This window comes from Centruroides vittatus, unplaced genomic scaffold (genome assembly GCF_030686945.1).
Source record: "Centruroides vittatus isolate TY-2023 unplaced genomic scaffold, ASM3068694v2 contig_846, whole genome shotgun sequence".
NCBI lineage: Eukaryota > Metazoa > Arthropoda > Arachnida > Scorpiones > Buthidae > Centruroides > Centruroides vittatus.
In genome coordinates this window covers 1,444,927-1,459,799 of record NW_027122551.1, presented here as the reverse complement: position 1 = coordinate 1,459,799, position 14,873 = coordinate 1,444,927, and the positions used below count along the sequence as shown (strand labels likewise).

At 30.9% G+C, this 14,873-nt stretch overlaps 2 protein-coding genes across 2 annotated transcripts in view; both read right to left on the bottom strand.

Moving 5' to 3' along the window:
* LOC136982484 (endothelin-converting enzyme 1-like) overlaps nt 1-14,873 on the bottom strand; it is a 130,910-nt gene that overhangs the window by 23,334 nt on the left and 92,703 nt on the right. The window lies entirely within an intron of this gene.
* The window catches only part of LOC136982485 (transmembrane anterior posterior transformation protein 1 homolog), a 54,860-nt gene continuing 41,960 nt past the window's right edge, over nt 1,974-14,873 (bottom strand). The window contains exons 9-12 of the mRNA XM_067278979.1: nt 6,282-6,341; nt 5,242-5,387; nt 3,178-3,318; nt 1,974-3,103 (exon numbers count right to left, since the gene is read on the bottom strand). Of these exons, the coding sequence (XP_067135080.1) occupies nt 2,764-3,103; nt 3,178-3,318; nt 5,242-5,387; nt 6,282-6,341 (687 nt within the window). The 3' untranslated portion in view covers nt 1,974-2,763. The remainder of the gene's footprint in view (nt 3,104-3,177; nt 3,319-5,241; nt 5,388-6,281; nt 6,342-14,873) is intronic.

Genomic DNA, 14,873 nt, shown 5'->3' with positions numbered 1-14,873 from the left:
ATGAGCTTTAAAAGGCAAAAGAAGGGTTCCAATTGTAAAATTTAACCATAAAATGGATTATTTGTTGAAAGAGCATTTAAAATAGCCTCGAAAAAAAATTCGTAAAGACACTTATGTAAGGTCGCCGACTTCCAGGGGAAAACAGTTAATCACGCGTCAGGGAAACCTAGGGTCGAAATCGTATGTGGGTGGTGGCGGTAGGAGACAAAGATGACAAGTGTCTTACACAAAACCGTTTATTCTAACTATTAAGTTAACTTACATATTATTGAGGTACAACACGATCTAGATCGTTGGGGCAATGTAGGTATGGTGACGTTGGGAACGTTCCGGGCTTCCTAGGTCGTTTTCAGAGAGACAGTCTTCTTGTGGCGCTGATGAATGAAGGGATGTGCTCCCGTTGTAGAAGAGGAGGAGTTCTGTCGGCTTCTGTAGACGGCAACCCTTTTCCGGGATCTTCGGACAGTCTTGACTGGTGCAAACTCGACTGGAGAGGAACCGCCTGTCTGGAGGAGAACCGCCGCACTTCTTCCAAGAATGCCGGAAGGAGGATCGACCTCTCTGTCTGGAGGAGAACCGCCCTTCGACCCTGAGATCCGGGGGTTTTATAAGATTTTCCCGAAACCCGAGACCGATCCGGGTCCAGAGGGGTTGAGGAGCCTTTGAAGTTCGCGCTCGTATTTTACGCTGTTATGGTTCCAAACAATCTGCCATGTTCTGGTGGCTAATTTCCCCCCTTTGTTTCTCACTCCCGACACTTGTTTGCGAGCACCTGGACAAAGGTCTTCTCTTGGTTGACATCCCCTCGGTCGTTCGTCATCGAGTCGCGTTTGTTTTAGGATAAGTTTTAAGAAAGTTTCCTTCGTGTCTGGTCTGCATCACCAACACGTGTTCCTGACCCGAGTTGACTCTCGAAATATCCGACTTTTGAACTTTATAATTATTCACCACTTCTACGTGTTTTTGCGATCCCTACACTTACATCACCGCGTGCGCTAACTCGCGCTTTTACAATTTCTAAATTCTCATTCATGAAACCACATAATGGACCCGGAATCGAAACTATCTGAGCCATGGAGGACGCCATGTTGCTTTCCACCGTAAACTACTGAAACAAAAATTATAAAAACGGCCGTTTTTGCCGTTCGACGGCGTGCACTCCCACCGGAATTTAGGACCGCGTTCCGCAGGAAATTTTAAACGGATGTCGCTCTCGCAGTTACGCGGAGGAATAAAAGAACGCACCCCATGTTCATTTTTTTATGATACAGTACGGTTATTTTATGCTGCGGAACGAATTAGATGTTTTAACGTATATTTCTATGGGAAAATGCGTTTCGTATAACGGACGTGCACCTGGAACGGATTAAGTACGTTATACGAGATACCACTGTATATACAAACATCCGCAGGTGGATCATGTTCTTAGTGCTTCCACTCATATTATGTCACATTTGATATACATCCGAAAGATCTCCACTATAATTTTTATGAAAATTTATTAATAGATAAGATTATAACATAATTGCAACTAAGTTGTTTATTATAAAAATCTTTCTAATTTTGCAATTAAATCAACGGAAAAACCGAAATTTGAGTTGTTTTCTAGAACGTATAGAACTACACATTTAAATTAAAGCATATTAACACTATCATTTTCTAATGTAGAATCCTTAGAAAATGATATAGAATAAAAGCTTAACGTTGAAATAAAATATTTTAAGTTATTCATATAAGTACTAAGGCTGCAATTATTCTAATTTAAAAACTATTTTTTGTTGTCATTTAATTAATGAAAAGATGTAAATGAGAGCATAAATAATCAAAGCAGTTATCATTCGGGGAAGCTAGTACTGAAAATTATCCCCAGGACGAATTCTTTAGTGTAGAAACTAACGCTTAAACGAAACACGTTGCATACATTCTCCATAAAATTCAATTTAATCTGGAAAGAGAGTAAAAAAATACAATAGTTAATAATGAGGTATTTATTTCACATCACTGTTTAATTGAATAGCCGCATATAAAACAAACATTCTGTTCCAAAACGGGCAAACTTCAATTTCCGGTACAAAATAAAATGTCCACGGGTGCATGATTAAACAAAACACGTGCAGATTTAAACTGTACAACTTAACCAAAATTTTATTTTATATAAACATTTGGCAATTTATCATTATTTAAACACAAACTAGCTTCGATTTTATGTACAAAATCTCAATATAAATATATATATCATATAATGATTCAATTTTTTACATTCACGTGTCCATAAATATAGCTTCACATTGGATGTTAAAAATTATAAAAATGTTGTTAGAACAAAGAAAAGAAGAAAAATTCCAACAATTACATCGTCGATTAAAACAAACTTCAGCGAAATTTGAAACAGTCCATCACTGGATTAAGTTTTAAAATTTCTGATACAGATATGGCCAGTAATCGTGCTAAAATTTAATTATCATCCTGATAATTTTCCATTCCGTCTATTCTGTAGCTTTAATGCAACATTAATTGACAATTTACTAGATTTAAATAAGATTCTTTCTATAACAACTTAAGACGTTAAAACATTCTACTTATAGGATTCTGGTATTTTGTGGACCTATTACTAAATTTTGAATACTTTTCTTCTGAGAAAACATTCAGAATGGACTAAGAGGTAATTTTTAATTTTCGTCCAAGAACATAATCCAGTTCAAACATTTACAGTCGAAGTTGATTTAAAAACATATAAATTGTTTCCGATTGATTTTGATAAATTCACGATTTTAAATCGTAGGAAACGGTGACTTTTTCCTGCAGCGACACCCTTCTCTTGATACTGTCTTTAGAAGGTTTGAGGATGCTGCCTAATTTCCATCTGACGTCGGGAGGAACCGCGATGTCTCTTTCTTCGTCCTTTTCTTCTCCAAAAACGGTCTCGTTGATGCCCAGACTGTTTAGGCTGACGGAACTGTTGGAGAAGATGGGGTTCGGCTGCATATCCGTCCGCATGATCTCGGCCTGCGCCGCGATGTCCGCCAGACTCGAAGATATGCTCTGATTGGCCGAATGGGGAGTGCTCTTGGTTTGCGATACCGCCCGCCGTAAATCTTCCACGCTGAAACGTTTGTACAAATGTTAATTTCTTGAAAATTCCTTTTAGAACGAGATGAAGTTTATACATTTCCATACCTGTGATGACGACTAGAGGGAAGACTGTTGCACTGCCTGGGCGGCGGAATCTTGTCTTTTTGAGCCTGTCGATGCTTTTCTATTAAGTCACACGCCTTTCCCAGAAGCACGATATTGTTCAGAACTTTAGAACTGACCAAACTGGAAGAAAAAAAATTGAGAAAAATTATTTAAATTGATTATCTTATAATATAAACGAGATGGAATGATATTATTATTGTCATTATTATTAAGCGCAGAGCCCAAACGGTTAGTTGTTAAAAGTTGAAATTTGGTACACAGTTAGGGAACGTCACCAGAACGTACACTAACATAAGAAGGGATTTTTCGAAATTACCCCCCCCGCGGGAGAGGGAAAGGATTAAGGATTAAGGCTTACCGTGAAAAACTCGACTTCTATTATACTATTTTAGATGTCTTTTTTGCATTTATGAGGGAAATTGAACATATTTTTAGACCCTTCCAAAAATTCTCAACGATATTTACGTGTTCCATCGTATATAAAGTTGATACTGGGAGCGCAAGCGCATAAGTTCGCTTTATTCGAACTCTTCGTCTTAATGTTCGAATTTATATTTATGAATGATTCGGAAAGATTCAGCTTACTTTTCGAATTTAGTAAACTTGAAGAAGAACCCAGAAGGGGTTACGAAAACGTTTAGTGGTTGCTGTGAATCTTAATTATCTGCTTACCACACCGGGATAACGATATCTAAAAATTCTCTAATTAGTCTCAAAAGATGGGGGACCTAATTCTTGCACTCCGTGAAAACAGATAAAATTGGCTCGGCTATAATCTAATAATCTTAATCTTCGCTATTGTTACTTTTTGCCCGAGCAACGCCGGACTCATCTGCTAGTTATTTTAATATTTGAACTGGACAAAAATGTAATATCCCAGCTTTAGTTATTACAATGCTACGTTTCTAATCTTATTTAGGCAAAATTGTGAGGGAATGATCAAGGTTGAATCTAAGAATATAATCGGTTTTAATCAAACATTCGTGACAACTCTGAATCCAGTTCTATACATTGGGTTTTTGAGTGTTCTTAATTGTGATAACTCGTCTATGAGCACGTTTTGATACACATAAGATGTCTATACTGTATGTTTAAAAAAATCAATATTAAATTATTCTCTGAAGGACAAATATTTAACGATTAGGAGAGAATGGTGTGTGAAACTTTGCATCAATCCTGTACATTTTATGAGGGTGTACTACAGATTGCTCCCTATGGAATTTCGGGACTTTGAGTATATGTCTTAACTCAAGGACTGAGACGAGTTCAACAATACCCTACTTTTGGACCGGAAACGAAAAATAAGAAAGTTATCATATTTACGATTTCTTGCCTTTCCCAATGCATTCTACGCCATTCTAAAGTTTTCCACTAGATGGCATTCGACTGTTCGTGCTCCCAACGGACTCCTCCCGGAAGGGAGCCGCCCAGTGTTTAACGTCACTAGTTATTGATTCGCGGTATTCTTGAACAAAATAAAATAAAATAAAAAAAAAAACAAACGTACACTGAACTACAAGAAGCGCCACCTAGTGGAAAACTCTAAAATGGCGTAGAATGCATTGTGAAAGGCAAGAAATCGTTAGTATCATAAGTTTCTTATTTTTCGTCTCCGGTCCAAAAGTAGGGTATCGTTGAACTCGTCTCGGCCCCTAGTTCAAATTTATACTCAAAGTCCCAAAAGTCCATAGAGAGCAATCTATAGTATCCCCTTTTATGATTGTTTTTAAACACCGTGTATATAAATTTTTAAATGTTAACAAGTTTCTTCCATATTAGTGTTGGCAAATTGTTTTTCCATAGTTCTCAAAAAAGTGTGATTCTACTCCCCTTGTCATAGAGACTGAGTATCTTTCCATATAAATATTAACTACTATCTTTTTTCTGTTTTCTTTTTTTTTGAAACACTCCTAACTTAGAAGTATATACAATCATAGCAATAACTGAATGTTAATTGAAAGTAAAAACCAATAACAACCAATATATTCATTTGAGATCTATATAACATTTTCTATAATTTTTATACATTTTCTTTGCTCTTACCATAGATACAGGACGAAAAGCGATACGATTCCGATGGTTCCGGATATTGTCACGGAGCCATTTACCACACGGAACACCAAAGCACCCAGAGGCAAAGGAATGAAGCCCATCCTCCTCGATAATAAATCCAGATGATCCGAAAAAGCCTAAAAAATCAGTTAACACAAATTGAAAAGGTTTTATTTTCTTTTACACTAAACAATTGCTAATGTAAATAATGTAAAATACCAGTTCTGGATTTTATTGCATTAAGTCAGTGTGAGTAATCTATTAAAATTTCAGTTTTAATTAAACAATATGTTAAATAACTGTTTTTCAAATACAGTAGAGCATCGATTATCCGACCCCCGATTAACCGACTTATCAGTTAACCAACTGCGTTCTAGTCGGCAAATTCAAATGTTTGCTAGTGATGTGGTGCTACAACATTTGGTTATGTCTTGGCTACTTTAATAATATTTTTGTTAAATTTTTGCATGTTTTAGCTGGCAGCACTGGCTCGACCATGAAAGGGAGGCTAGTATTTAAACCAGGCCTAATACGCTATACTAATAATGTATTTTTTCATACTTTTCGGTTATCTGACTTTTCAGTTATCCGACCAACTCCAGTCCTCAATTAAGTCAGATAATTGATGCTCTACTGTATTTTTATTTTATAAAGTTGATTAAAATTATTTTAAATTCTTTAGTTGATTTAGTTCATCAAAATTTATACCAGAAAACAGTGATACATTGTTTTCTGGTATAAATTTTGATGAAATAAATCAAAACAAGTACGATTTAGATTACTTTATTTGTTAAAATTTCTCCCTCATCTGTAGCTCAGTGCCTTCCTCAGCTTAGTTCTAAGCAATCATTTCTTAGGTAATTTTAAAACGTTTTAATCCTATGCAACAAAATCTAGAATTAAAAAATAGTAAGGCTTTTGCTGCATAACTATTATAAGTACTTACATTGAAGTTTCTAGCAATAAAATGCTACATTTGATTTTAATAACATTTGATTTTAATTTTTAAATACTTGATGTAATAAACTTACATTTTTTAATTTACTGCTTGCTAAATCATAGGCCAAGCTGATAGTATAATCTCTATATACCTAGAATATAAAAATTATGAATGAATTAGAAATGTTAAAATTATTGAAAATTTCAATAGAAAAATGTCCTTTATAATATAATTATAATCAAATGCAGTAATGATGATCTTTCTGTGGGTTTATCATTTGATCCATTTCAAACTTTACTTGACAGAATAAATAATAATAAATGGTACCACTAAAAATTTTAATCCAAGATATAATATGGCTAATTGATTATAAAGGTAAATAGTGCATAGCATAATTGGATCCAGATTTAAAATATTCCAAAAGAATTAATCAATTTGTTTCTAATTATAAAATTAAAAATAAGACTGTGCTTGATTTGCCTATCTTTAGTCCAAATTATGTAATATCTTTATAATTAATTAGCCCCCCAATTAAAATCTGATAGTATTGAAAGTCTCCTGTTTAACATGCTGATGCTGTACAGACAGCTTGGGTTAGTGGCAAGATATTCTAATGAGTTCTGCAAAATTCATTTTTATAATGAATCTATTATTTTTAAAAATTTAACAGTTAGACATAAAAAATAGATTCTGATACCTTAAATTCTCCTGCAGTATGTACTAAAATAATTTATAATAAATATCGTTTTTCTTTGTATATGTCTGTATTTAATTGATGTAGTTTAATATAAATTAGATTTTAACTCTTAAAAATACCCAATGTGCATTAAAATTATTTTTCATTAAAATTAATACAGAGTATTATAATATAGTTTCTAATATAAGCATAGCCTCATTTACAATTTTCAGTAAAATAAAAGAGGGGCCAAACCTAAAAATATAGACAATTACAAGTTGAAAAAGCAAAAGTTTGCCTTAGACCTAACTCTAGATAAAAGTAAATCTTCGAAAATTCACAAGTTTAAGCATCAAAATATGTAAGGAATCAATTTATTAGGGTTTATACAAAAACCAACTTTTTAAAAAACTGGTTTTTGAATCTCAACTTTTCTACGAAACCAGTTTTCGAATTTTCACTCCCCCAAAAATGGAAATAAGGAATGTTTACAACTTTTTAATTTATTTAATAAGTTTTAAAATATTTATAAAATTTCAAAAATATAAAATAAAATCGACCAATGTCTACACAAAACAAAAAAGGAAATGCTAGATTATCACATTAAACTATAAAATTTACTCCATAAAAAACCATAAAGAAAAACGAATAACAATGCATGCCTACAAAATATTATTTGATTTCTTATTTTTCCTAAAAAAATATGATTTTAGTAAGCAAAGAACGTCTATAGATCTATTGCTAAACCATGTCCTTATTTTGTACACAAAATTGCCAGAAATAGAAAAAACTCTCTCAATTGCTACTGTGTTGAGTTTAATTGTCTTTAAAGCATTAAATAATAAATTTAAATTTTTCATTCTTCTGTTTATACCCTCTAATACTAAAAACTTCTTTTTTAGTGTCTTAGGGCTGGACAAAGTCACTTCAGGTTCTTGGAGATATTTATGTATCAATTTTTCCATAGCATTGTTTAAAGCTATGGTTTGATTTTCTTCTTTGCCACTTTTTCATCACAACAGTCATCTCTTATAGAATAATTTGGATATAATCTCGATAATATTTGTCCAGATATCTTAATGATATCAGATTTCGCAGCTAGTGGAAGAAATACACTAGATGACTTTGTCCAAACATTCTGTGGATTTTGTAAATAAAGAAGTGTTACTAATCCCGTTTCTCTCCTCTTCAATTTGTATACCTCTAAAGCATGGAACAACTTGGAACTAATTTCAGTTTTCAAATTTTTCAATTCACATAACAGAAATTCAAATATGCCTTCACTTGTTAATAAATAGGTTGACAAGATGCAAACTTTGTCATCCTAAGGCATCAGCTACTAAAAGTTATATTGGTTAAGGAGCTCTACAATTTTGTAATACTCTGCTTCATTCCACGTGCGAGAAGCACTGATGTCATTCAAAGCTAAAACAATGCATTCTTTTTAGTGTACAAATCTTTCTATCATTTTTCCATTGTTGAAAGATTTCTCCCTATTGTAGGGAGAATTGGATGCTTTTTAGGTATAGGGGGATTTTTTTTGTTTTTATAGTTGGTTTTATGAAATTTAGTATTTAACAATATTCCCATTTTATGTCAGAGACGATTTTGTGTCAAAATGTTCATGTTTATAATCAAATAACTAAATTAATTTATATGTTTAAGTCTAGGCTCAAAAACCGGTTTTTTAGTTGGGAAACCAGTTTTCAAAATATATAAATTTCTTCAACCGACAAACCCTAAATTTATAGAGGTGGTAGAATTCAATGCAATGAACGACCATTTAGACAACTGTGTAAATGTTTAAAATGTGTGTTTTAGAGGTTAATAAAAAAATTAATGAATGCATCTGATACAATTTTTAAACTATGTTAATGAGTTTATAAAATATTGATCTGGGTGGATACTGAAAGAAATTATATTTATAAATGTTCATATAGGAATATACAAAAATGAAATTAAATAATGTGGTAATATTATTTTTCCATAACATATGTTGTGTGTTAAATATAAAATGTTCAGACAATCAATGTTTTTTTATATTGTATTGAGAAAATTATTAATTTAAAACACGTTTTGATAATTAAACAGATTATACTTAACTTTTATTTTTACAATAAGCCAAATAAAATTAATTAAATGTGTGCTTTAATTGTTTTAATTTACTTGAATATTAAAACAAATTTTATTTTAAAAATTATTATTGCAATCAGAGGTTCATTTTCTGGGAGTTTAATATCTTTTAAATTCTTTCTTAATTATAGTTTATAAGTTAAATAAATACAAAGTAATATAAATTTAAATGTATAGAAATATTATCAATAATAATATCATTTTAATTAAAGTTATAATTACATTTATTTATTTAATACTAGTAGCCCAGGATGCCCCCTAGTGGGCGTTCTTTTCAAATTCTCATGAAGCACATTTGAAGTAGATGAAACACAAGGTTCTAGAATATATTCTAGGACCTTACGTTTCATCCACTTAATATATGAAAGTTTAATGCACTTAAAGAATTGTATATATTTATATATATTATCTTAAAAACTAATCTTAATAAGATATATATATATATATATATATTAATGTACGATATTGATAACATATATACGTGTTGATTGATAATATATAAAGGTTACAGTAACAGGTGTTGTATTGTGCCTTATGTCTTTTTCTGCCCCCCTTGCCACGTGATGGGTCCAACTCGATGGAGAGGGTGTGTGTAAATCAAGGTGTGTATCCAGGGGTGAGTGGATACCGTGACATGACAGTGGCTTATATATATTTAATATATATTAAAAATTTCTTATATATAATAATTTAAAACTAATCTAACTGTACATACTATAACATATAACTAATACAGGTAGTGTTACAATTTTATTACGTTTTTAGTTAATTTAATTAAAAATAAATTACCTTATTGTTGTAAAATTTATTTTTAAAGTTTGCTGCTATATAATAATTTACATTGAGGTAAGATGAGTTTACAATTAAAAAATATGTATGTAATTAGACTTTCATTTATTGGAGTAATATCTTTAAATTCTCCCTTAATTATAGTTTATCAGTTAAATCAATATTATTTCAAAGAAATAAAGGAATTATAGTTTAATATAAACCATATAGTAATCAAAGTTCAATGAGATGATTTGATTACACACTGTATAAATTCAATTTGAAGAAAGATCATTTATTATTATTATTATTGCTACTGTACAATTTGAGTTAAATTCTCATATTATATCTTTTATTTAAAAAAATTTAATTACCAAAATTAACTGAATTGTAAAAATATAAGTTTCATTTCAATTCAATTACAATATAAATTTTAAAAATTATATTTTTATAGATTTCACATTAACAATTTGATAAAATGGATAAAATAATTGAATATAATCATGATATAGAATGTTCATTGATATACCAAATGTTGTCTTATATGGCCAGTAAAAAATTTGTGTGTGTAGAAATCTTTTCATCATTTTCTTATTAAATATAAAATAATACTAATCCTAATTTTTATTTACATAAAATTAAAAAATTAAAAAACAAAAACCTTAAATTTCCAGCAAATAAAAACATTTAATAATAATATTTTCGACTGTTTTAAACAGCCATCATCAGTTAAAACGAACTTAAAAAACAAAAGAATGCAGAAAAAAGAACCCAAGCAATACAAATATTTAAAATTCAAAAATAATTCCAAAGCAAAAATGCCGTCGTATATTAGAAACTAACAAACAGCGCATGCGCTAAATATCGTAGTAAGAATAAAAAATAAAAATAAAATAACAAAAAATACTGCCGCAAAAATACTTCTATTACAAGAAAGAACGTTATGCATTTCGGTAAAACGACTTCCATGCCGTGGATAAACCGTCTGCGTCTCTATGGTTAATGCAACCCGTGTTAACGTGGGCTTTGTAGATTTCAAGCTTTTCTAGATGTTTCAGCATTTGTTTGTTGGTCGTGACCCTAATAATAGACGCTTTGTCCCAATGAACGTCGACCTCCTGATGCTTAGCGGAAGCTGCTAGCACAGTAGTATCCAAGCTCTTATTGATGGAGTATCTATGCTCCTTAAGCCTCTGCTAACCGTAAATTACATGAATACATCAGAACCACTGAATGTCAACATGCTCCCGACAAATACATGGAATCGCTGCAACAGAGAGTCAAGAAATTCTCTTTAACCCCGTTGGCTCGTATTTTACGTATGCATAACTCAGTTTTACAGGCTCCAAAAACGCCTAGAATTTTCGCCTTTGGTAAAACGCACAAGCCTGGTTGCCAAATACGCCCGGTAATAGAGAAGTGCAGATCCCCTACATTTGCCATTGAGAAGCAGCTTGTCAAGTTTATCCAACAAAAGATTCAAGAATACCCCTACGCTATACAAAACGCAGTACAACTAGTGGAAAAGCTCAACAACATTACACTCAAAAATAAGGAATATATGACAGTATTGGATTTTAAGTCCTTGTTTCCATCTATAAGGCTGCCGCCCTGTTTTTGTGAACTGAGAGACTTTCTTTTTGCTAATATAGATAATGCAGCGAAATACCATACCAGCATTTTGGAGCTTGCAAATTTAATGTGTTACACATCGTTTTTCGAATTTGAAGATGAAACATATTTGCAAGAAAGAGGGGTGCCTATGGGAAGCCCTATGTCCTCTATTTTATGTGAGCTTGTATTACGTTGGTTGGAAAACAAGGTCATACCCATCTTTCAACATCAAATTGTTTTATATACAAGATATGTAGATGATGTTTTCATCCTTTGGAAAAATGATACTAGCGCTCCGCATTTCCTTCAAGAAATCAACAAAAACCCATATGGTTTGACTTTAGGGCTTGACCAAGGAAGTGCTTCTAATGTAAATTTCCTTGATCTTTCAATCACATGCAAGGAGGGTCAAATATGGACGGACATTTATAGAAAACCCAGCTATCAGCCCATTATTATACCAAAAAATTCTTTCGATTCGATGAATTTTAAATATGCAGCTTTTCATGCCTGGATCAAGCGGGCTCACACACATTGCACCAGTGTTATTGACAGCTATAAGGAATTAAGTTACATTCGCACTGCAGCATTACAACACGGATATCGGAGTAAGGAGATTGATAGGCTTATCGACAAATTTCGGAAGACAAAAAAATCGGCAGCTTCCTCCTATGAATCAAGGAAGAAAAGTGATTCTCAATTATTTTCCTTTCTTGCACACAATGATTAAGAAAGTAGCCAGAAATAACAACATAAGCTTGTTGTATTGACGTAATCCTACAATATATCGATTGTTGAGAAACGACAAGAAAAAAGAGAACCAGAGTTTTAAGACAAAGGTATATTCTATACCTTTAAAGGATCGTCGGTTTAATACAGATCTGGTATACGTTGGTGCAACTATGAGACATTTAAAGCAAAGGCTTAAGGAGCATAGATACTCCATCAGTAAGAGCTTGGATACTACTGTGCTAGCAGCTTTCGCTAAGCATCAGGAGGTCAACGTTCTTTGGGACAAAGCGTCTATTATTAGGGCCACGACCAACAAACAAATGCTGAAACATCTAGAAAAGCTTGAAATCTACAAAGCCCACGTTAACACGGGTTGCATTAACCATAGAGACACAGACGGTTTATCCACGGCATGGAAGTCGTTTTACCGAAATGCATAACGTTCTTTCTTGTAATAGAAATATTTTTGCGGCAGTATTTTTTGTTATTTTATTTTTATTTTTTATTCTTACTACGATATTTAGCGCATGCGCTGTTTGTTAGTTTCTAATATACGACGGCATTTTTGCTTTGGAATTATTTTTGAATTTTAAATATTTGTATTGCTTGGGTTCTTTTTCTGCATTCTTTTGTTTTTTAAGTTCATTTTAACTGATGATGGCTGTTTAAAACAGTCAAAAACATTATTATTAAATGTTTTTATTTGCTGGAAATTTAAGGTTTTTGTTTTTTAATAGTTTATTGTCCAGTAGCTAGTTTACTTATTGCTTTTTATATAAAATTACAGAATGCAATGCTAATAGATTTTGAAAGCATTTCAAGTTAAAGATCATGACATTATTTATTGACAGTTGGCTATAAAAACATTGCACAGTCCTATAGAAGCTGTAATAGACATTTATATAAATTCTGTTAAAAAGTAACAATTATCAGCAAAAGATCAATGGCAGGTAGATTTTACTACCAAAAAAATTTGTGGATTAAATTTTATAGACGAAAAACCAGCTGGATTGAACATAGTAATTTACAAAACCTATTAAATTATTTCACAATGTATAATGAATTACTTTTATTTAAAAGTAGATAGATAGAAATAAATCTTTTTAAAAAAATGGAACTACAATTATTTGGACATTGAACTTCTTGGGTGTCCAAGTTCAGATAATATTAAAAAAAATTGTTCTCTCTGTGATATTCTATGTAACAAACAATTCTTAATTGAACAAAAAATAGATATTTAAAAAACAATATATTGTATAGGTATTTAATAAATAATAAGTAACAAATGTATGAAATAGTTAAAAATATAAATTAAATATTTATATTTAAGTTGTAATTAAAACCTATTATAAATATATATAAATATTTTAAATGAAAATGTTTTTTTTTTTATTTTACACAAATTAAAGTACATACAGTTACAAAGTAAAATAATTTATTTTTTCACAAATTTTAGCTAACAGATATATTAAACATTGTGACTATTTACTACTAATGAAATCAAATGATAACTTCTGATGTTCTGAAATAATTTTCTAAGAATGTCATTGTTGATTCATTTAACTTCGGATATTTGCTATTTGACTTTATTGTAGCCTATAGACATAAATCAAAATATAAATTGTTCATTTAGTGTTTGATAGTTAGCAATAAAATCCCAATGTAAATACTTACTAATTTCATACGTAAAATCAATTGATAATTTTTGATATTTACTAATTATAATGGTAATATTATTCTTTCAAAACATTTTAGTTAATAAATGTCAAGTATTACGACTTTACACGAAACAAAAAATTAGCATATATATATTAATAATTTTCAACCATATCTCCTGGATATCATCTTTAAATTTAAGTATAAATAAGAAGTAATTTTTCATCAGAATCAAGAAGTTTCAACAATCAGCAAACCTCAACATTCAATAAGATGAATTTTAAGATAAATTTTAAGTATATTTTTCATATACATCTATATCCAATTGATATATTTTAAAACATTTAGATTCCAGCCTCCCAAAAAGTTCTCAAGCAGTAAGTATTAAAATAAATTATAATAAACATAGTTTTCTTTGTATATATTTAATCAGTATTTTAATATAAATTAAATTTCAACTCTCAAAAACGTCTGAAGGGTGTTAATAAATTTGATAATTAAACCAAATATATTAAACTTTGCCTTATTGTTAAAATATTTCAAATTGTTGTGTTTTAATTTACTCGGCAAATTTTTATTTCAAAATATTATTACAAATTAGAACAACTTAATTTTATAATAATAAATTTAATAATTAAATAGAATATATTAAACTTAATGTTATCCATTTTTCACTCAAAAATTATTATTATAACCAATGTAATGATAGAAGATATTTATTATGATGCAAAAATAGCTCTAGTAGTACAAATAATGACTAGAAATTGTTGTTATTTTATGATGATAAAACCTTAAGGCCAATTCTAACAAACAGAGGGGACAATAATGGTTTAATTGAGTAGAAGGATAACAATGAAGACAGACTGGAATTTTTCCCTTTTTCCACACTGTTGATAATCATATTGTACATTTTTGTATAGCATCCAGGGCTGTGGAGTTGTGTAAAATCTACCAACTCCATCCAAGCAGGGGCAGACTTGTTACCAAAACAGGCCAGGGAATTCTGATGTCATCATGTGACCTCAGAATAAAAGCTTCAATAAATAGAGTTCTAATAAAGATAGAATATAGAAACTTTTTTATTCCAAAGCTAAAAGACTCAGA